Here is a 22,331-nt window from a genome sequence, read left to right as displayed (position 1 = left end):
AGTGCAGTGAGAGCAGGCACCGAGATGGTCGGAGGAGAGTGTGGGGAGAGAGAGAGAGGAGAGGAGAGAGAGAGAGAGAGAGAGAGAGAGAGAGAGAGAGAGAGAGAGAGAGAGAACGCGGGGCTGGAGGGTGAGTGCAGGCTGCCGGGACTGGGGCGGAGGGGCGCACTTCATAGGCGGTGAGGAGTCAAGACGGTGTCCATCTTCTGGTTGGTTACCGGCGGCGCAAGCTCCAGGGGGTGCACTGGGTGGATGGGGGTGGGGGAAGAGGGGGAGAGGGAGAGGGGTGGAAGGGCCGTGGCGGGTCCGAGGTCTCCAAGATCGCATGCGGAGTGGCAGTAAAGCGTTCACATGCGGACAAGTGGTGCGTGCGGTACGTCTGTGGGGCGGGGCGGGGCGGGGCGGGGTGTATCGTGGTGAGGCGGGGTGGTTGGCGGCGGGGCGGGGCGTTGGGCCACTCGCCCTCGGGGAGAGAGAAACATTCGGCGAGACAGAAGGGAGGCCGCGGTCAAGGGTGGCGCAGAGGAGGCCCACCCCCGACTCTCACCTCTCCGAACCTCCGCCAAAGCCAAGGAGGCCGAACGAGGAAACCCCACGCACAGTTTGATTCTTTTCACATTTTTTTTTTAAGTTTTTGAAGTCAATAACTATTTTTTTTAACTCATTTTGTCTGCACTTTCACTGTTTTTTTTTTTTTAAATTATTTCCGCGAACTATTTTCTTTTTTGGATCTCTTGATGCGGTCTCCCCCAGTGTAGGGGGCGGAGTGGGAGCTCTTGGCGCCCCTCTCCTTTCACTTACCCGGATGGCCTGAGTTACTGTACTGTCTTCCTGTCAAGGCCTCGCGGCCTCAACAGCGCGCCTCGGCGGGGGCGATGGCGGACGCAGATACGGCCAATCGATGCTCAACGAGCAGTGAGCAACAAAGGCGTCTTACTCGACGAATGTGACGTCATCCGACGTCATCTTCGTTAGAATGTCGATTTTGCCACGTTCGTTTTTGATATGACGTCGCCTTCGTTTAAAAATGTTGACCCAGTATTGATGCATAGGATTTTGTATCAGCTACATTGGTGACGAAAATTTGCATCACTAGCACGAATTGTTACGGGCTTTAAAAAAATAATCTAGCTTGTTTAGCGTAGAAAAATCGCAAAAGTCGTGATTTTAACTTGCACTTGACCTTCAGCCTCTTACAGACGGCTTGACTCGGACGGCAGCAGCCCCAGAAAACGCAGCGGTGTGGGAATCCCTTTGGTTTAATTGGTGCGAGGGGTTGTATGATTTGCCACCTGTCTTGCGGCCCTTTTTGGCTACCTCTCCACTCTGCAGCCAAGCCCCACCTGGCTCGTGATGGACCGCTGGACAACGCTGTCGAGTCGGGGATGAAGCAGAGCACACTCACACACACACACACACACACGATCGCCAAAGTAGCAGCGCTCTAATTACAGGTTACGCACTGAAAGGGCAGCCCAGAGGGGCAATCGTCATGGAATCCGAAGTGCGCACTGTGTGTGTGTGTGTCTGTGTGTGTGTGAGTGTGTGTGTGTGTTTCCCCTTCTAGTAGAGCATACGAGTGCCTGGAGGCATCGGACTCCCAGAAAATGGGCTTTTTCGTGAGAAGGCGGGGGAAAAAATGTACGAGGGGTTATCGAATCCGCCGCGCCGCCCTTGCATGGCTCGGCCAGCGAGCTTTTCCTTCGCACTCTTAAATATATTTTTATCCGAAAAAGAATATTTATCGAAGGCCGCAGCGGATCCCAGTGAGAGGGCGGGAAGGCGCACAGTGGGCCAGAAGACCGGCGCAGGTGGCTGAAACGCTAGACGCGTTTTGAGCTCCAGAGTCGCTATATGGGACTCGAACCGAACGTGTGACCCCACCAATGGATTCCTCGTTCGGAGAGCAATCTATTGGTGGGGTCACACGTTCTCTTCGAGTCCCATTAGCGACTCTGGAGCTCAAAACGCGTCTCGAGCTTTGGCCGCCTGCGCCGGTCTTCTGGCCCACTGTGCGGCGGTGGGGGAAGTCCGCGCGACACGCGCGCGGTCCGTTTCCCTCCACCCCCACCACCCAGTTGGTCGGCGTTGGAAAAATGGACCGCAACATTGTCATGGACGGGCGTACCGCAGCGTGGCACAGCGTGGGCCGCCCCGCCCCTCCCCAACCCCTTCCAGCGCCGCCAAGCCAGCCAGCACACTGAGAGTCGTCGCTCTGTCTCCCTCGCACCCTTAGGGGACGCTCCGCGAGTGCGAGAGAGACAGAGCGACGACTCTCAGTCTGCCGAGCCAAGCCGGCGCTGCAACCAACAATTAACCTGACGGGTCCTAAGTCTCGGCAGTCCAACTGTCAGTGACTAATGCCGACCAATGGCATCACAAACCGCCCGGCCGTGGCGAGCCGGGCTAATTCGTTTATCATACCGGCCGGCTTTCTTTGCATTGCCTAAGTGCGTGGGGGGGGGGGGGGGAGGGTTGAGCCGCGGCGGCCACCCTCGCTGCGCCCCGCGGGGCCTGTCGTCCAGGCCGGCCTGTCGGAGCCATTCGGATAGTTTCCTTCATATTTATCTCCGGCTGGGCGAGTAGGAGTGGACAAGCCGTGGCCGCCGTTGGTTGCCTGGTGCCCCTGGAGGGGCTGTCGCTGTCTCTCTCGCACCGCTACGGGACGCTTCAAGAGTGCGAGAGAGACAGAGCGACGAAAACGACTCTCGGAATCAGTCTGCGAGAAGGGCCTAGCAAGGGGCCCGGCGCACAGTGGGCCGCCTCCACCGGTCTTCTGGCCCACTGTGCAGCGGGGGCGGAAGGAGATTCGAGGCGGATACTCCTCGTCAGGAGGGACCACCATGCACATCAAATGCAAAACTTGAGAAAGATAAAAAGAAACGAGAGGGAACGCGACGAGCTGCTTGGTTTTCACGCACTGTCGCCTTGCATCTCCTGCGTATGCCTCGTTGACCGGCTGTACAGTACAGTATCACAAAAAAATGACGTCCTGCAAGACTTAATAAAATAAAAAAATAAAAAAAAAGGCTGCGGTATTTTTTGAGGAAATTTGGGAAAAAATTGAAAATTATTCAATGGAAGTGAAATATTGATTTCTCGCGGTGCACTTGAGCCGGACTGACCGGGTCCTTCTTCTTCCTATTGGGAGCCACCAGTACGGCCGCGCGTCGCGAGCTCTTCTCTCTCTCTCTCTCTCTCTCTCTCTCTCTCTCTCTCTCTCTCTCTCTCTCTCTCTCTCTCTCCCTCTCTCTCTCTCTCTCTCTCTCTCCGATGCGAGTTTATCCTGAGGATCTCCGGCCGTACCCTGCAATTAAATATAGCCAGCCTATAATTATGGCCAGTAAATTTGTGGTTGCGGATAAGACGCGCTGCGTGCCGGGCCGGCCGGCCGGGCCTGGACGCTGCTGCCGGTGGTACTGCCGGCCGGTCCATCTGACTCGCATCCCATCGTCACCCTTGAGTGATAAAGAAGTATCAAGTTTTGATTAATTGTCGTTTTTTGTTTTGCCGCTTATTATTTTTGTTTCACGGTGTTGCCTTTCGTGCGTATAAATCCGCGTTCAAAGCCGGCCTCATCCTTGCTGGTGTGGACTTTGTATATTTATTTTTTTCAGTGAAACTCCGCTATGGTCATCATAGTTTCAGTTTTGATTTTATTGTTTTTTAAATCTGTGTTTTTTGACGTTTGAACGGCCGCCAGAAGGCTGGGGTGGGCGCCCAAGACTCTAGACGCGTTTTGAGTCGCTAAAAATGGATTCATCGTTGGGAGAGCAATCCATGGATGGGGTCACACGTTCGACTCGAGCCCCATACCGACTCTGAAGTTAAAAACGCGTCTAGAGTTTCGGCCGCCTCCGCCGGTCTTCTGGCCCACTGTGCCGAGGTGTCCAATGAGCGTCGCCCTTGCTTCCTTCGTATGCAAATCCCCGTTCGAGTCCCTTCCCACCTCGGCGCGGCTGGAGGGGGGGGGGGCAGGCCAGGAGGTCAGCCAAACATGGGCGCCGCGGGGCGGGGTGGCGGTTCCCCTTGGGTCCCCTGTGGGCCGTGTAGTTTGAAGGACGCGCACCTATGCGCTGTCCTCGGCGCCCCAAGTGGCCCCAAATTGGTCCAGCACACTGGGAGTCGCTTTCGTCGCGCTGTCTCTCTCGCACTCGTTGGCGCCCCGCATAGCAGCGAGCGAGGCGGAGCGACGAAAACGACTCTCGGAGTCAGTGTGCCGGGCGCCGCTCGGCCGCGCCCCGCGAGGTGTGCCATGCGGGTCCCTTGCCCTCCACGCGGCGCGTGTCCCGTCCTTCTCGCTCTCCGGCGGCACGCCCCGTGAGAGCGAGGAAGACAGAGCGACGACAACACAGTCCGGCCCTGCCCGGCCCGGCCCTGCGCTGCATCGCCCCGGTCGCGTTATAATAATCTAGCTCGCCTTGACCGGCGCCACGTGGAACCGCGCGGGAAAGCGTGCGAACGACCGGCCGGGGATGGACGGTTTCAATTTGAGCGTTCCTTCCTGCGCACAGTGGGCCAGAAGACCGGTGGAGGTGGCCAAAACTCGAGACGCGTTTTGAGCTCCAGAGTCGCTAAATGGGACTCGAACCGAACGTGTGACCGCACAGCTGTTGTTCATGTTCGTATGGGGGCCTTTGCGAACTGTTTGCGTGGTACCTCGGGCATTTCGATCGCTTCTTAATTAACACCTCGTTCTGTCTCTCTCTGTTCCAGGTAAGCGCTTCGGCCCGCGGACCAGCCCTCTATCTCTAGATGCCCGCTGGATACGAGGTTTGACTCCAGGAACTGGAGAGGCGTGGCACAGTGGGCCGGAAGACCGGTGGAGTTGACCAAAATTCTAGACGCGTTTTGAGCTCCAGAGTCGCTACATGGGAGTAGAACCGAACGTTTGGCCCCACCAATGGATTCCTCGTTCGCAGAGCAATCCATTGGTGGGGCCACCCATTCGGTTCCAGTCCCATTTAGCGACGCTGGAGCTCAAACCGCGCAGGGGTTTTGACCGCCCCCACCGGTCTTCTGGCCCACTGTGCCTTGTACCGTCGGCAGGGGCGCCTGGGCGGCGAGGGGCGGAGTGGCGCTGGGGCCACGCTATGGGGGCGGGGCGGCGTCTGGGGCGCAAAGGGTTGCAAAGTGTGTGAAGGGTTTGGCGCCGGCTGATGTGGGAGGCCCGATGATGACCGCTGTCATTAGGCGGGGCTCACATTACGGTGTGGGAATGTCTCGTGTCTCGGCTGTCGGCGAGGCACAGTGGACCAGAAGACCGGCGGAGGCGGACAAAACTCCAGACGCGTTTTGAGCTCCAGAGTCGCTTTTTGGACATCATTTTTTGCCAGTACCTGATAAAGTACTCCAGGTGGACATGAAATAAGACGGCAAGGTTTGAGAAAAAAAGTGCGCATAAAACGGTCAGTGGAGAAAATTTTCGTTCCGCTCCGCCGAGACAGTCTATTGATATATTGAAGCTAAATAAAGAAGTAGTTAGAGGGGTAGATGGTGGGTTCGCGATAAGTCCACTAGGTCCTCTGGATGGGCACTGGCTGGGGAGGGGGCGTGGGCGTGGCCTGTTACGGTTTAGTGACCAATGAGGTATCGCACCCACACATGCGCACTAATTCATTCAGACGGGAACCCTTTTCCTTATCTTCTATCTGTATTGGCCCGCTGGTTCTCAGCCGGGCCCTCTCGGCGGCCCTCGGCCCAGCGTGAGGTCCGAGCTACAAAAAAGTTCTCACCATAGTTTCCTCTTTATTGCAGCAATGCTACACTGCTTTTCTTTAAAGATGAGCGCTTCGAATCCCTCATTAGCGGAGCCTAATTTACCGGCGCTTTTCGAGGGAGCGCCAGGAAGGAAGCAGTTTTGGCGGAAGAAACTTAAGTTCTTCCGCTAGAAATGTGAAGAAGCGGAAACGTGTAAATGCTCTTGTCACTTTTTTTTTCTTTTTTCAAATGCCATTTGTGTGAGAATGTCAAAGCAGACTGGTCGGAACTCAGTTTTTCAGGCGTGCTGATTGCACAGCTTCCTCGAATTTTTGTACATTTAATACTTGAATTAATCAAACCCAAGCGAATATTTGTAAAGTAAAAGTCATGGAACGCGTTGTCCTTGCGAAGCGGCCACCTTCACCGAGTACCTCAACGCGATCCTCCTGCCCTGCGCGTATTGAAATGAAAAGCAAAGACCACTGCAGGGGGCAGAGGGGCAGGGGCCCCGGGTGGGGGCAGAGCCGGGCCGGGCGGGAGGTGGGGATTGGCCGCCCGGGAGGGAGTGGGAGCGAGACGGACTGGAGGGGCGCAGTGCTCCTCTTCGGGCTATGATTACCAGTGCGGGATTATTATCATTTACGGTGTAATGCCCGGCGAGGGCGCGCTGCCTCGCTTTTCGGTGCACCAGTGTGCCACGCCGCACACGACCGACTTGTTGACCAGTGAAAGTGCCGGATAAGTGTTGCGAGTGAAAATAATCGGGTCGCTCTGCGAATAATGACTGGGATTCGCCCGTGTTAATGGCCGGCTAACGCGTGTCGAACGGGCTCCTGGTTGATTTCTAGTGCCGCGTGAGGAAATAGGCGGATCCGTGTGTGTGTGTGTGTGTGTGTGTGTGTGTGTGTGTGTGAGTGTGTGAGTGTGTTTGTGTGAGTGAGTGACTCTGGCTGGTTCTCGTCACCGGTTCAGCGTTGGTTCTGTGATACGCGAATGTGCCACGAAAAGGCCCCGGACTGTGCCCCCGCACGGGAAAACGCGACCATGGCCAGCAGCAGTTGCTCCTACCCGTCGGCCCTGCACTACCAGCAGTCGAGTGGTTCCGCTGGGACGAATGGCTACCTCGCTCCGGACGCCAAGGTATGAGAAGTGTCATTCTGGGCTGGTTGGCCGGGAAAGCGGGTTTCCCAACCACGCTAAATACTTGTCTGTACTGAGTAGCTGAAACGAAAAATTTGGACAATTTCAACTAGATGGTTGGATGGTTCACTTTGGCTGGTTTGGTCGAGTAACGTTTGAGTAACGTGCTGAGCGCGGCGTTTTCTCGGCTTTTGTGATGAATCCCCCTCTTTCGGTGAGTCACCTCAAACTCCGAGTCAAACTCGTTTCGCGTGCTGCATTATGCAGGATGCACTCGCTACACGTTTACCAACACGGAGGTGCGGGCCGTGGTGCTAAGTACAACAAGTTTGGCTCTCGCGTCGGCCAAACTAGACCCAACTGCTTAGGGGCACATGTACCTGCGTCGAGCATGATGGTCACAAGAAAAAAAAAAGGTTTTTGAACCACTTTTTGAATTCAATTGAAACCTTCAAGTTATTTTTCTTTGTGCAAGTATATTATCTTGGTACGAGAATCGGCTTTTTTGGATGTAGAAGTTTGTGACAACGACATTCTGACTAATTTTCCCAGCGCCTTCCATGTCGAGGAGCGGGGTAATTCCGGCAGTAAATTCAGCTAGAGCCGCGCCTAGCCTCCTAGTGGACACCTTCCCATTGATGGTTCTGCCTAAACGCTCCCCCTCCCCCCTCTCCTTTCTCCGTTGCCTCTATCTTTCCGTCTCTTCCTCATCACTTATCTAGATTTATTCCCGATTGTCATGTCCATTGTTTCGGCCGACGGCTCGTACGGCGTCCATGAAATCGTCCAAGGACGTCTCCCGTTCCGAGCGACTCCTTCTTTTTGTTCTTTTGCACGGCGACGAAAAATTCAACACGGAAAACACTTTTTTTATTCCACTCTTAGTAAAAAGTGTGCGAAGCATCTCTTCGTAATACGAAGAAAACGAAGGCATTGTAAAATCTATCGAATCGAAACATTATTCGCATTATGAAGCTAAGCAGCTAAATCATTCGTGCTGATTTCAAAGCAATTCTACAATGCCTTTACAACTGCCTTAATCTACGTGCTTCGTATGCTTTCCAGTAAATTTTTCTCGCAAACAAGAAAAGCTTGCTTCCATATTTTCGCTAAAATTTTACTTCTCAGCCACGCCTCCGGTTTTCTCACATTTCTCATATCGTCTGCTGCGAGTCCATTTCGGATGGCATATTTTACGAGAACACGGCGCAAACAAAAAGACGAGGCAACGACTCGTTGAGATTTTCTCACGGAAACGTGCCGCTCGCAGTGCACACATCCGCTTTTGTTGCTGAATTCGTTTTTATCGTCTGCAAAGGAGTCGAGGAGGCTTCCTGCGATGTGTTTTACGCGCGTGCCGGGGCCCTAATGCAAGACGCCGCTCGCTAGGAATCTCTCCCCCCCCCCCCGCTTCACCCTCCCCCTCCCCCCTATTTTTTCTCCCACAGGATTAAAACCCGCAGCGCCGCCATTGTTTTGGGGACAGTATTTTTTCCATGGCGCCTATTCCATGCTCATAATGTTGGCCCCCCCCCCTCCTCCTCTCTTTGAAGATTTCCTCTAGCCTATCTGATACTCTGTTCCGTGGTGGTGCAGATTCATTGAAAGGTAGGCAACCCGGGCTCACCTGTGTGTTCGGGTTGCCTACCCGGCAGGCTGACCGCCTGCAAGTAGGCAACCCGAACACACGCGTGCATCCGGGCTGCCTACCCGCCAGGCTGGCCGCAAGTAGGCAACCCGAACACACGCGTGCATCCGGGTTGCCTACCCGCCAGGCTGGCCGCAAGTAGGCAACCCGAACACACGCGTGCATCCGGGCTGCCTACCCGCCAGGCTGGCCGCAAGTAGGCAACCCGAACACACGCGTGCATCCGGGCTGCCTACCCGCCAGGCTGGCCGCAAGTAGGCAACCCGAACACACGCGTGCATCCGGGCTGCCTACCCGCCAGGCTGGCCGCAAGTAGGCAACCCGAACACACGCGTGCATCCGGGCTGCCTACCCGCCAGGCTGGCCGCAAGTAGGCAACCCGAACACACGCGTGCATCCGGGCTGCCTACCCGCCAGGCTGACTGCCACACTGCTTGGCAATACCGCTTGCCTATTTTCACGGCCCGCATGCGGCGCTCTCTGCTTCTCGTCACTCCTCGTCGACCAGTGTAATGGCGGCCCCGCAGTGCCACCCGGCGCGTGCGCGCGCCAGTCTAGGGTTGCCCCCCGCCACCGCGGCCAAGCCGTCCAGTCACCTCACGCCGCGGCTATCGCGCCTCCCATCGGGATACTAAATGTAAAGGAGTCGGCAACTCCACACGAGCGTCGACCCCCGCGAAGGACATGCCTCGCATTGTAATTGCAATTTATTTTCTATGGCCGCAGTTTATCCGCGGCCGATGCTAATTGCCGCGGTCTGCGCGGTGCCGGAACACTCTCTTCTATGAGGGTTCTTAAGCACTCAACGACAGTTATAACCAGCTTTTTGAACGTTTAAAGAAGCGAAAATTGGTTTTCAGAGTTGGAAAAGGCATCTTCGGTGCGTTACTGTGTGGAGGAGCCCGTCGCGTGACGGTATCGGTTCCGTGGTGCGCGACCTTGCGGGCAGAGGGGGTGGGGGGAGTGAGGGGGAGTGAGAGGGGGAGCGAGCCGAGCCTGACGCACGCTCTGCTGCAGTGAGATGCAGCCAGAGGAAAGAAAATTCCCGCCGTCTTTAAAATATTCCGTCTGCTTCGAAATTTTGTAAACACACCGCAGGCTGTGCCTCAGGCATTGATCATGGGAAGCTGAACTAAAAATATTCAGCCGGTCAATTTAGTCGTCACTGAATCCACGCTTTTTTTTTGCTAGCTCAAGCTTTACGCGCCTGACCTAAAAACTGTCGAAATAGGTTGCTGCAGTCGTTACTACATTCGTCACATTCGTCCAATAATAACAATAATTGATCGTTATCGTCTCGATAATAATACCCGTATTCCGAGTGTCTCTGGACCTCCGGCGTGGGCCGTGTCGTTCGTTCCAGTAACTCCAGAATTGTTTCGACGAGCCTTGCTTTCCGTTCTGGAGCCGCTCGCACAGTGGGCCGGAAGACCGGTGGAGGCCGTCAAAATCCCGATCAAGTTTTGGGCTCCAGAGTCGCCAAACAGGACTCAAACCAAACGTGTGACCCCACCAATGGATTGCTCTCCGAACAAGGAATCCATTGGTAGGGTCACACGTTTGGTTCGAGTTCTGTTTAGCCACTCTGGAGCTCAAAACGCGTCCAGGAGTTTCGGCCGCCAGCGCCCGTCTTCTGGCCCACTGTGGCTCGCCTGCGCGGAAATTCCAGCCCGTCGTTTTTTGGGAAGTAGTTTCTTGACGTAATTGAGGTACGCCATGATGCCAGCTGAGTGCATCCATTGAGGATGGGGGCTCAAGACTTTGGCCCAAATCAGCTGACTATCAGACCGCAGTGTTGCCAACTCGTCGTTGCGTGACAGAGTGGCGTGGTGGCACCACTGGTGGCTCCACTAAAGAGGCAGCTACAGTGGCGCCACCCAGACAAGCAGCGGCGCCACGCAACACCCACAACGGACTCCGTTTTCACGGTCCAAGTTTTTGACTCAGCGGACTTTGCGAAGGAAGGCTCCGGCGGCTTTGGGGCTTTTGAAGCTCGTCGTCAAGAGTGCGGCCTGCTTCGACGGGCGGACAGACGGACAGGCAGACAGACAGACATACAGACAGGCGGACACGCCGGGGCAGCAGAGCTCACACCGGCCGGCCCGACATAATTATAGGGTTCCCGACTCAAGACAGCAGCGGGCTCGGGCTTGGGCTTGACTCGGTTTGAGTCGGCCGAGGCCCGGTTCGGGACCATCGGTACGACCTGGCGGTACGACCTGGCGGTGTACGACGTGGCCGTCGCTGGGGCCTCCACCCCCTCTTTCCTTTTTCCTTTTTCCCGCCAAAGGGGCTCTGTGTGTGTGTGTGTGCCTTTGCCGTGCTGGACCAGAGTGTGGGTACCCTCCCCCGGGGCGGAAGGCCCTGCCTTGCGTTCGATCCGTGTACAACTTTGTTGTGCTGTCCAGCGGCGAGTGGCTTTCGCTTTTCGTCTGGCCACTGAGGGCGGCGGGGGGAGGGGCGAGGGGGACATCATCAGAAAACAGTGTTAATTAAGATTGGCGGAGGCCCAACTAGGATCCCCTCTTCATGAATTGCTGATGCTGGCCCCGGCAGCACCGCAGGGCGACAGTGTGCTTTCGTCGCTCTGTCTCTCTCGCACTCACCGGGCGTATTGGAAGGGTGCGAGGGAGAGAGAGAGACGAAGCAGGCACACGCGCCGGGTTGCCGATGAGTTGGTGTCGGCGCGGGAAAAACCGGCGGAACCGATCTGGAGTTTGGTGACTTCGGCGTATTGGGTGCGTGGTGAAGCTGTATCGCGTGTGGAAATCAAGAGAGAAAAACACGAAAAACGAGTAAGACGCAACAGTACACCGTTTCTTTCCCGTCTTGTGGACGAGCGGCAAAAGGCGGATATACCGGCAGCCCGCACGTCCTGCTTTTGTCCGAATACATTACGTCTTTTTTTACTCGGCTTTTTCACGTTTATTCTTCCTTCCGTTTCCTGCGCGGCGTCTTGTTTACCTAGTCATTGTCCAATTGAACCTCTCCCAGCACCCCCGCCCCTTTCTGCCTCTGCGCCACATCTCAACGTCATTTTTACAACATTTCCTACACTTTTTCTGGAAATACTTTTAAAAAATTGTCATATTTTTGTTGTAGATTTTTTGTTTGGTAATACATTTTGCGGTTATATTTATCTGTCCGTTTTTTTTGCTTGCATTTTTTTATTTCATTTTTTTTTAAATTTTTACTTTTCTGTTCGATAAATTCTGGAAACTTGTGGCTTATGCCCGGTCCCCCGAGGCCTGCACCGGGGCTGGCAGTGATTAGGTTTCCATGTGGAGCTCGCGCTTGGACCTGTTTTGCAAGTCGGAGAGGCTTTGATACAAATCCTGCTCATATTCTGTTTGGCCGTCTCCGGCTCTGGCGGCCACGGAACTTCGCGTGTCGGAGCGAGGGCCCGGCCGCCCCTCGGCCGACCGGGGGAATATCACAGAAGCGCTCTAACACGCCCGCAATTAATTTTCGGAGCCAACAAGTCGAAATGGTTTTATTTCTTCGCAACTGAAACTGGACACTAGGAGGCTCTGCCCGGCGCGTCCTCTGCTTGCTCGGACTTGGCCGGCTCTGCTCCGCTGGGCTTGGCTGGGCATCATTCCGGGAGAAATTTTCGTAGCTCTGTCTCTCTCGTACCCATAGGGAATGCCCCATGAGTGCGAGAGAGACTGAGCGACGAAACGACTCTCGGAATAAGTCTGCTGGGAACCTGTTCCAGGCTATAACACGTGTAACGAGCCTCCATTTTGGCGCGCCTCGCATTCAAGATGGACGGACGGACGCGGCGGACGAGAACGCCGCAGTTCCACCATTTGCTCGGAGAGAACGCCTTTCCAGAGATTAATTAATTTTCCATTTACCACATTTAAGTCGGATCGACCCGAGGTTGCTTTGGTTTTTAGAGTCACACACACAAAAAAGTTTGGAAACAAAAATTTTCTTTTAAAAAAGTTTTTAAAAAGTTCGTTTTTTTTTAAATGAAGATTTTGATGCAAGAAGACATTTTTTTTGGGTGTACAGTCGCTTGTTTCCGCGGGATCCTTCCGTCGCTCTGTCGCGCTCACAAGGCGCCCTTTCGTAGTGCGAGAGAGTCAGGACGAAATGGTCTTTCGGCAGCAGGTGGTGGTGGGACGTGTCCGGCCTAGCCGTGGCTGCGCTGCGCGGCGCTGAGTCGCTGGGTCTTTGAACTCGTTCCTTCTTCCACATAATCGGCGCGCCGATCGCGGAGTGCCGCTTTTGGGCGTCTGTCCGGCCAACGTATCGGCTCCGATTATCCCAACGAAATCTCTGCCACCTGCGGACGAAAAAATTGCCGGAACGGAGGACCAGCCGGCTCGCATGGCCTGCGCCGCCGTGTTTCTCGGAGGCCGAAAAACGGACCTAAACAATTTGGAGTCAATTTTGTAAATAAATTAGTTTGTAATATGTATGCTCAAAAAAACTTCGTAAGGTGTTAAGGGCGCAGAAATACGGTCCCAAACTAATTTTGAGCCATTTTTTTGAAGTAATAAAAACAAAAATTTAGTAATTTTTCTTGATGTTTGGACTCAAGAGGCGTTGAAAATTCGTGCATCTTCGTGGAATGAAGCGTCGGAGCGCAAGATGATGTGACGTCACCGCGCCTCCACTGTGCCTCAGCCGCAGGGGCGCGGCCAGGAAGCCGCCTGGCCCATAGCTCCGGGCGAGGACCGAGTGGGGCGGCTGGCAGCACGGAGTGGGCACGGCACGGCACGGCACGGCGGCAGCGTGGCTCACTCGTGCTGCATCGACGATCGATCGACACGGACGATTCCATCTATCGCTGCGTCCCGCTGCGTCCCGCTGCGTCCCTTGGGCCTTACTTCGATGATGTCGACATGTCGGCGAGATGTTGGCGACCTTCGGACGTCCTTCCACGGTCACGAGCAGGGAAAGGATGTAGGGTGGGAAGGAAAGTGTCGAACAACAACCTAACCTCACCCTAACCCAGCGGTTCTCAACCTTTCTCGGCTCGCGAGCCCAAATTTGTAGCCAAAAATTTCCGCGACCCCCAGGAAAAGTTTCGCGACCCCACGGGACCCCTCCTTTAGCATGCCACTGCGTCTGATCCGAGGCGGGCATTTTGCTCCCTCAACGGGCAATTGGTCTTTGGACCTTCCTTTAGCATGCCTCTGTTACGGAGTGCGATTATCAGTCTTAGTTTGGGAGCAGTATTGTCTCAAAGTTGGCCAAAACGCTCAGAAATGTCTTTAAAAAATCATGTTTTGGGTCGATTTTAAGCAGCCACTGCGTCTGATCCGAGGCGGGCATTTTGCTCCCTCAACAGGCAATTGGTCTTTGGACCTTCCTTTAGCATGCCTCTGTTACGGAGTGCGATTATCAGTCTTAGTTTGGGAGCAGTATTGTCTCAAAGTTGGCCAAAACGCTCAGAAATGTCTTTAAAAAATCATGTTTTGGGTCGATTTTAAGCAGCCACTGCGTCTGATCCGAGGCGGGCATTTTGCTCCCTCAACGGGCAATTGTTCTTTGTACCTTCCTTTAGCATGCCTCTGTTACGGAATGCGATTATCAGTCTTAGTTTGGGAGCAGTATTGTCTCAAAGTTGACAAAAACAGGCACAACGATTTTTCAAAGACATTTCTGAGCGTTTCGGCCAACTTTGAGACAATACTGCTCCCAAACTAAGACTGATAATCACACTCCGTAACAAAGGCATGCTAAAAGAAGGTCCAAAGACCAATTGCCCGTTGAAGGAGGACGAAATACCGCCTCGGGTCAGACGCAGTGGCTGCTTAAAATAGGCCCAAAACACGATTTTTCAAAGACATTTCTGACCGTTTCGGCCAACTTTGAGACAATACTGCTCCCAAACTAAGACTGATAATCACACTCCGTAACAAAGGCATGCTAAAGGAAGGTTCAAAGACCAATTGCCGGTTGAGGGAGCAAAATGCCCGCCTCGGATCAGACGCAGTGGCTGCTTAAAATCGGCCCAAAACACCACCCCAGCTACCTCGCCGCGACCCCTTAAAATTTTTTCGCGACCCCACTTGGGGTCGCGACCCTAAGGTTGAGAACCACTGCCCTAACCTAACCTCTACCTTACCTCAACCTCAACCTAACCTAACCTAACCTAACCTTTGTTCGTCCTTATATGGTGACGCGGAAGGAAAGGATCCGGAATCCTTGTGGAGGGGTTGACGAATCCAAGCCCGGTTGCGGTTCCGCAGGTGTGGTCAATATGGCACACGGGCGTACGGTGGAACGCCGCCCCTGCGCGCGGGCGGCGGAAATCCCTCTGACACCGTCAAGATCCCCGTACTACTCGAGATGACGAAAATCCGCGCCCCGCCTCCCCTCTCGCTCGCACTCGCGCGCGTGACCGCACGCGGGCGGTCTCCCCTCTCGCTCGCACTCCCGCGCGTGACCGGACGCGGGCCCTGCGTGCGTGCGCCGCGTGCGTGGTCTGCGTGATGAGGCTCTCGACCGCCTCACAGCGCGGCCTCCCCTTCAACACCGGAGCACGCCTGGCTGCCTACCTGCCGGGGGCCAACCCCTGCACAGCTGTTCGTGTGTGTGTGTGTGTGAGTGTGAGTGTGAGCGTGCCCGTGTTCGCGCTGGTTTGTAATTCAGAGGGTGGTGTAGCAGCACGGAATGTAAGCCGAGCACTGTGGGATTGTACTTTCCAAAAATCTGAGTGAATTTATTCCTTTAAAAAAGAAAAAAAACAAGGGGTTGCAAATTTTTTGCAGAAGCCCGCAAAATTAATTTTGAAGTCATAAGTGAAAAGAGCACGCGGAGCTTACCACTAACGCCCCCCCCCCCTCTCTCTCTCTCTCTCTCTCTCTCTCTCTCTCTCTCTCTCTCTCTCCCAGGGCCAGATTAATGGGACCGTTTATATCTGCCGGAGGTTTGTTGTCGGAGAGTGCACTACAGCCCCCACCACCCCGTTACCGTCGTATAAATTTCTCATGAGGGCGCCGCCACACTGCGCGGTACGCCGCGGCAAGGCTGGCAAGGCGTGGCGAGGCGTGGCGCGTCTCCGCAAATATTGCGGCCGTTAAAAGAGCGGGGCCGTGGCACGCCACTGGCGGCGCTCATGTGTTGGCCCTCTGTCGGAAAGAACGTCGCGCCGCGGAAACATGCAGGGCTGGCGCGGGTCCAGCCAGCAACAACAACAACAACACTGCGGCGGTCGTTGTTGTTTTTGTTCGAGGGCTGCCTGCCGGCTCAACCGCGCGCTCTTGTGTTCTAGAACCGCCATTTATTTCGATTTTAACTCGACGCGTAATTAATTTTGACTGTATGCGTATGCAGCCTCATTCCGCGAGAGTCGTTTTCGTCGCTCTGCCTCTCTCGCACCTGTAGGGGACGCCCCGTGAGTGCGAGAGAGACAGAGCGACGAGAACGACTCTCGGCGGTCTGCTGACGACGACCTTACGACCGCGGGATTGGACCGCTGGAAAGGGGCGGGGCCGACGGCTGGCTGCAAGGGTCGCGCCGTTTCCACATTAATACATATATAAAAGTACACACTCACACACATACACATATACACACACAGACACATACACACACCTGCTGCCATTGCACCCGTGTAGGTACGACGAAACGCACCGACGTGAATGAATTAACAAATATACATTATTTACTGCTCCGAGGTGGAGTTCTTGCATGGTGTTGGATGTTCTCTCTCTCTCTCTCTCTCTCTCTCTCTCTCTCTCTCTCTCTCTCTCTCTCTCTCTCTCTCTCACACACACACACACACAAACACACACACTCACAAAGTTGTGAGATAGGAAAGGGTTGTAGCAAGATCCGTCGACTAGTACAGCAGCTTCACTCGCGCGACCAGTGGACCGAGGTGGTGGATCAAGGAGACCTTATAACCACCGCCCAAAGTGCAGGCGTGTCGACTACGTCGACTCGAGCGCGGCCAAATTGAATACCGTTTAGTCAACATCATTAGTCGAAGAAATTGGAGGGAGGGAGAGTGACGGCCAATGGGACGCCGGCCTGTCCGCGCTGGAGACGCGGCGAGACGCGGTGACGCAGTGAGCGGCTCTATTTTGGTTCAGCCCCATTTGACCGCAACGGGCTGCCCTCTCCTCGCGGCTCGCCGGGCGGCGTCCTTTTCCTCCACTTCGAATCCAATATTTATTGTCGCGTAAAATTGATCCGAATCGAATGAAGGCACATTCGAATACGATTCAAACAAATCATACAGGGGCATTTTTATTTTTGCTTTTTTGTTCCAAAATTATTTTGTTTCAGAACTGAATTGAACGTGCCTTCATTCGATTCAGCGCGATACGGCTTGGCAGCTCGCACGCCACTAGCTAAAGGCGCCCGGCGTGTCTCCTGCCGAGACGCCTGCAGACGATGCCGAGAGTCGCTTTCGTCGCTCTGTCTCTCTGGCACTCACGGCGCGTCCCGCATCGGTGCGAGAGAGACGGAGCGACGGAAACAACTTTCGGAGTCTACCGCTATTCGCAGGACGAGGCGTCGATCTGATCTGCCGGCCGACACGTCGTCGCGACGCGTGACGTCACGTCTCTGTCCGTTCCGCCGGCCTTCTCTCTCTCACACACACGCGCACTCACGCACACACACACTGGCACACACACTCGCACGCACCGCGCGGCGGAGGAGGACGGAGGAGGGGGCGCGGGTCGATGGGCGTGCTGCCGCTGGGCGTGGATTGGCCGGGCGGCCTCTGGCCCCGCCCCCCGCCGGCAGCTCGCGGCAGGAGGGGAGGGGAGGGGAGGGGAGACCACGCGGCAGCGGCGCGCCGGCCTCCAGTCGGCCCATGGTCTGCGCACGGGGAGGATCTGCCCGCCGTCGTGACGTGTGTGTGTGTGTGTGTGTGTGTGTCCGTCACGGCCCCCGTGTGACACGTCACGTGACGTCACGGCGCCACGCGTGCCGAGTGCTCCAGTGATAACCAGTGCCTCAGTGATGCCGTGGTGACCGCAGTGCCACGGCCCTGCCCCTCCGGCCATGGATGACTGCAGACGAGTTGATAGATAGAAAGTCGACATTTGCCAGTGTGTGTGCGTGACAGAGTGAGAGGGACAGAACGCACGGAGTGTCTCCACGGGAAGGACAAGGAGGAGCACAGCAAGACGCTCCGTTTTGAAACGACATGTTGACGGACGTGAACCCTATGGGGCATCGAAACCACGCGGCCGGTCCCCAGCTAGTGTACGGGTCGCCTGTTAACAAGTCGGTGAGTACGTCGAAAGCGTTGCACAGGAATGACGTGCAGGCAATGGACTGTCCAATAAGCGCTTCAAACGCGACTGTCAGACATGTGTTTCAAATTGTATTTCAAACTGCGTTCCAAACTCGGTGAATGTTTTTGTACAGTTTAGCAGGCCCTGTAGCGCTCTAGCATGTAAAATTTTCCAGCAAAAAAAAAAATATGTACAAAAGTTTGGAAAATTTTGTACAATTCTCTACGTGATTTGCATGCTCAAAATTCAACTTTACCACAATTGTACATAGGGAATCTAGTAAGTACGTAGGTCCGTGCAGGGCCTTTCCGAAATTGCGGAATGTCCTAGCGAATTGAACCAATTCAAAATTCCTCTGCGGATCAGAAGGATGGGTGTTCGAACCCGGGGCGTAAGTGATAGTGGCGGTGCGTCGTCACGCAGGGGTTTCCCGCTATGGGCTGCCCGGCCTGCCCGTCTCCGGGGCGTTCCCCGCGCAAAGTCCGAGCCCACGCACAGTGGGCCAGAAGACCGGCGCAGGCGGCCAAAACTCTGGACGCGCTTTGAGCTCCAGAGTCGCTAAAGGGAACTCGAATCAAGCTTGCGACCCCACCAATGGATTCCTCGTTCTAAGAGCAAGCCTTTGGTTGGGTCACGCGTTCGGTTCGAGTGAGATTTGCGCTCAACGCCCGGGATTTTCCGAGGCCCCTCGCTGTGCGGGGGTGTTCGAACGGGGGCTTTAGCGCTTGAGCGCGCAGAGGGACATGAACGCAGGGGCCCTAAGGGAGTTCAAGTGTCGTCCAGCCGAGCAGTTCACAAGAGTCGTTTCGTCGCTCTGTCTCTCCCGCACTCGGGGCTCTTCATACAAGAGCGAGAGAGACAGAGCAGACGCGTCACGCGGAAACACGACGCGGTACGGAAAACCAACAGGAAAGCCCCTACACTGGTAGCCAACGAATGTAACGTCATATTCGTTGCAGTGTGAATTTTGTCACGTTCGTTTGAATATGATGTCACATTCGTTTGAACGTGAATCAACATTCAAACGTGACAAAATTCACATTCGAAGGAATATGACGTCACATTCGTCGGCTACCAGTGTGCGCACCGATTCCGGCTCTCCGTCTCTCTCGCGCCCATGCGGAACGCCGCACGAGTGCGAGAGAGAGAGAGGGAGAGAGAGACGGGGCGTCGTTTGGCGAGCGAGTTCACGCCGCGGGTACACTGTAATTGGCGTTGTTGGTTTTGCGTATCGCGTCGCCTATTAGTGGCGCCCGATTAACAACCGAATCAAATAATTACTGCCGTGAAAACGAAGCACAATGGCGCGGCGGGGCGTGGCGGGGCGGGGCGTGGCGGGGTGGGGCGGGGCGTGGCGGGGCTCGGACAGGTCGGGTGCGTGCCTGATGACAGCATGACGAGGGCAGGGCAGCCGGGGCCGCCGTGCCCCGGGGGAGACACCCTCGCACGCCCCGACCCGCAGAGCAAAAGAGCGCGCCGCTTCGTTTCGCCGTCTCTGTCGCACTCATGGGGCGTCCCTTATAAGAGAGAGAGCGAGAGAGAGAGACAGAGACGGTCCCGGAATCCGCACACAGGCCCGACCGCCCCCAGACGTTTTGCGTGATCCCGTTGTCAAAATTGGATGCGATTGGAGCGCTTCGCGGCGACCTGCAGCACGCAAGGACAAGGCAGGGCGCCGATTTGGTGGCACTGCTTTCGAGGTCTCGAGATTTCGGGGGCCCGCACGGTGGGCCAGAAGACCGACGCCAGCGGCCAAAACACGCGTTTTGAGCTCCAGTGTCGCTAAATGGGACTCGAACCGAACGTGTGCTCTACAAACTGAAGTGTGTACTCAGTATGCATCTACAGATGCATACTTGCAAGTACACACCTACAGATGCATACTTAGCTGAGTACACATCTACAGATGCATACTCAGCTAAGTACACATCTACAGATGCATACTCAGCTGAGTACAGTAGATGCATACTTGGAGAGATTAGGTATGCATCTGTAGGTGTGTACTCAGCCAAGTATGCATCTGTAGATGTGTACTCAGCTGAGTATGCATCTGTAGATGTGTACTCAGCTAAGTATGCATTTGTAGCTGTGTACTTGCAAGTATGCATCTGTAGATGCATACTGAGTACACACTTCAGTTTGTAGAGTGACCCCAATGGATTGCTCGTCCTGAGAGTCCCATTCAGCGACTCTGGAGCTCAAAACGCGTCCGGGATTTTTGCCGCCGCCACCGGTCTTCTGGCCCACTGTGGGGTTGATCTAGGATGCGCCTTGCCTCCACGGCGCGCGGGTCGGTGAAAGGCTCGGATAATGGCAAATAATTAAGCAGCTCGTGCCTTGAAGCCCAGCCGCCTCGGGGAGAATGAAAATGAGTGAGACGGTAGAGCGCGCCGGGGTCGCGAAAAAAAGACAACGGCGTTGAGTGAACCGCACGCGCGCTGGGTACTGTCTGGGGACTCACGACCTCTCGCCGTTTTGTAGTTGTTTATTGTTGGAGCAGCAGCATCACCGTTGCGTGTTTGCTGGGCTGAAAACTGATACGCCCGGTGGAGCACGAGAGTTGTGATGGTGGTGACATCAACCTCAACAACGAAAACGAGTGGTTTTAGTCGGTTGGTTTGCTGTCGATTCAGTCTAAATAAGCAATGTTTTGTGACCAGCACTGTGAAATTGTTGTATCTTTTTGAACACAATCCTGACTTACGTTTCGAGGCAGCTTCTCGTTGAGGATTGTCGGTGAAGTTGATTTGCAAGGAATACGGGAGCAATGAGTGAATGCAGCCTGCTGCATAGTCTGCGTTTGAGCGTGGATGTGAGGCGCCGGCCGGTCGCGGCCTGGCGGTAGGGTTGTTACTGTACTGTACTCTTATCATCATCATCATTATTATTATTTCGGCTTTTCTGGCAATGAAATGGCGGTGCAGCCGTTCCCTTCCGGGGCTTGATGTGCGTTTCACGACCTTTTCGTCCTTTTATCGCCCAATGCAAAACGCGGGCTCGGTTCTAGCAGTGTGTCGTGTAGTTCTGTTGAAACAGGCGAGTCAGGCCGGGCGGCACGCGGGAAATGTCAAATGGCGAAAGATTAAGAAACGGCTCAGTCCCATTCATTCGTTCGTTCGTTCGGGGGTAAGCAGGCGGGCAAGCGGGCTGACTATGACTGATTATTTGGGACTGGCCTTCCGGGCTAGCGCTGCCGGCGCTGCCGGCGCCTGACCCAGTTGTTTGACTTGCTGATTGACTCGGGTTCGACTACCGGCGGCGTCGTTAAGCACACGGCAAGTGGACAATGACTAATCGCTGTTTGCAAGGGGAAAAAATGTAGGCAAAAACAACAAAAAAGAAGAATAAAGCAGGCAGCTCTAATGTCCCGAAACGGGCCGGCGGATTTTAATGGATCCGCATCATTTTTGCGGGGCTGCTTTTGGCAACACGCCCTCGGTCGACCCCTCTCCCTTCCCCCCACCCTCCGGCTCCAATCCATGCATCCTTTTAGCGTGACCGGTACGTGACGTTAATGAGTCCGGGACATCCCCTCCACCAGGTCATTGTCACATGTCACCTTCCCAAAGGATTTGGGGATTTCGGCCGTTCACAATGCCCACTATTTATATCGTGCCTTTTGGTGTGATCGTCCTGCCACCACCGACCACAGCATACTGGTGAATCCGAGAGACGTTGTCGTCGCTCTAGTCTCTCTCGCACTCACGGGACGTCCCGTATAGGTGTGAGAGAGACAGAGCGAAGAAAACGACCCAGCGGCGGTGTGGTGGACCTCCTACGGGATGCGGCTGGGGAGTCTTTGTGTGGCCCAGCGTCGCGGCGCGCGCTGCAACGCGCAGCAGAAGCCCCCCCTGTTGACATCATCGACGCTCAAAAGTCTGGCTATAAATCCGTTTCACAGGCGTCCTCAGGGAAACTAAAGAGCAAAGGTGGTTTTCACACTAAAAGGCCACGCATACCAACTGGGAACAAATTTTGTGCACGACCACGTCCAGAGACATCGTCACAAAGCTGGTTATACAAAGTTTCTCAGCACAAAATTGTTCCCAGTTGGTAACTGTTGGTCCTAGAAGCCTCTGAGTGAGCATGGCAAAAGCAGCACCTGAGACTCACCGGTGGCTATCCTGGGATAAAGTAAACCTTTCTTTCCTGGAGGTACCTGGAAATCTCGGCAGCTCCTCTTTTGCCGTATATTTGAGTTTGTGAAAATTTACAAAAGTTGATTTTTTTTGGCCGTGTAGTTGGTGCCCCTGTGCGGGCCAGGCGGGCGGGGCGGACCCCGCTGCGCCGTCGAGAGTCTGCCGAGTAGCCGCCTGCCCTATCCGGAGCGCCCCTCGGGCCTCGGACATGCACCCCATGTTAGTGGTCGCTCTTTGTTGCCGAAAAGCGCTCCTCTCTGGTTACAAGTTTCCCTGTGAAGTCGCGCCGACGGACGGCTAGGCTACATTGTCGCCAGGATCTGTTTCGTGTCTTCCGGCGGGAAGGACTGTTTTCTGTGTGCTTCCGACGCTCAGCGGGCCAGACGACCGGCGCCGGCGGCCAAAACCCGAGACGCGTTTTGAGCTCCAGAGTCGCTAAATGAGACTCGAATCAAACGTGTGACCCCACCAATGGATTCCTCGTTC

The 22,331-nt window shown here is 55.1% G+C and overlaps 1 protein-coding gene across 3 annotated transcripts in view; it reads left to right on the top strand.

Moving 5' to 3' along the window:
- The window catches only part of LOC117645187 (transcription factor Sp9), a 78,879-nt gene that overhangs the window by 34,089 nt on the left and 22,459 nt on the right, over window positions 1-22,331 (top strand). The window contains exon 1 of one of the 3 annotated variants that reach the window (XM_034385200.1): window positions 6,373-6,843. The exons of 1 other annotated variant lie outside the window; for it this stretch is intronic. In XM_034385200.1, coding sequence (XP_034241091.1) covers window positions 6,697-6,843 — 147 coding nt within the window. In that variant the 5' untranslated portion in view covers window positions 6,373-6,696. Of the gene's footprint in view, window positions 1-6,372; window positions 6,844-17,284; window positions 17,700-22,331 lie in introns of those variants that run through there. One more of the 3 variants, XM_034385201.1, reaches the window with a different exon arrangement.

Source organism: Thrips palmi, unplaced genomic scaffold (genome assembly GCF_012932325.1).
Source record: "Thrips palmi isolate BJ-2018 unplaced genomic scaffold, TpBJ-2018v1 HiC_scaffold_18, whole genome shotgun sequence".
NCBI lineage: Eukaryota > Metazoa > Arthropoda > Insecta > Thysanoptera > Thripidae > Thrips > Thrips palmi.
The sequence above is the reverse complement of the archived record's forward strand: the minus strand, read 5'-3'. Positions and strand labels throughout refer to the sequence as shown.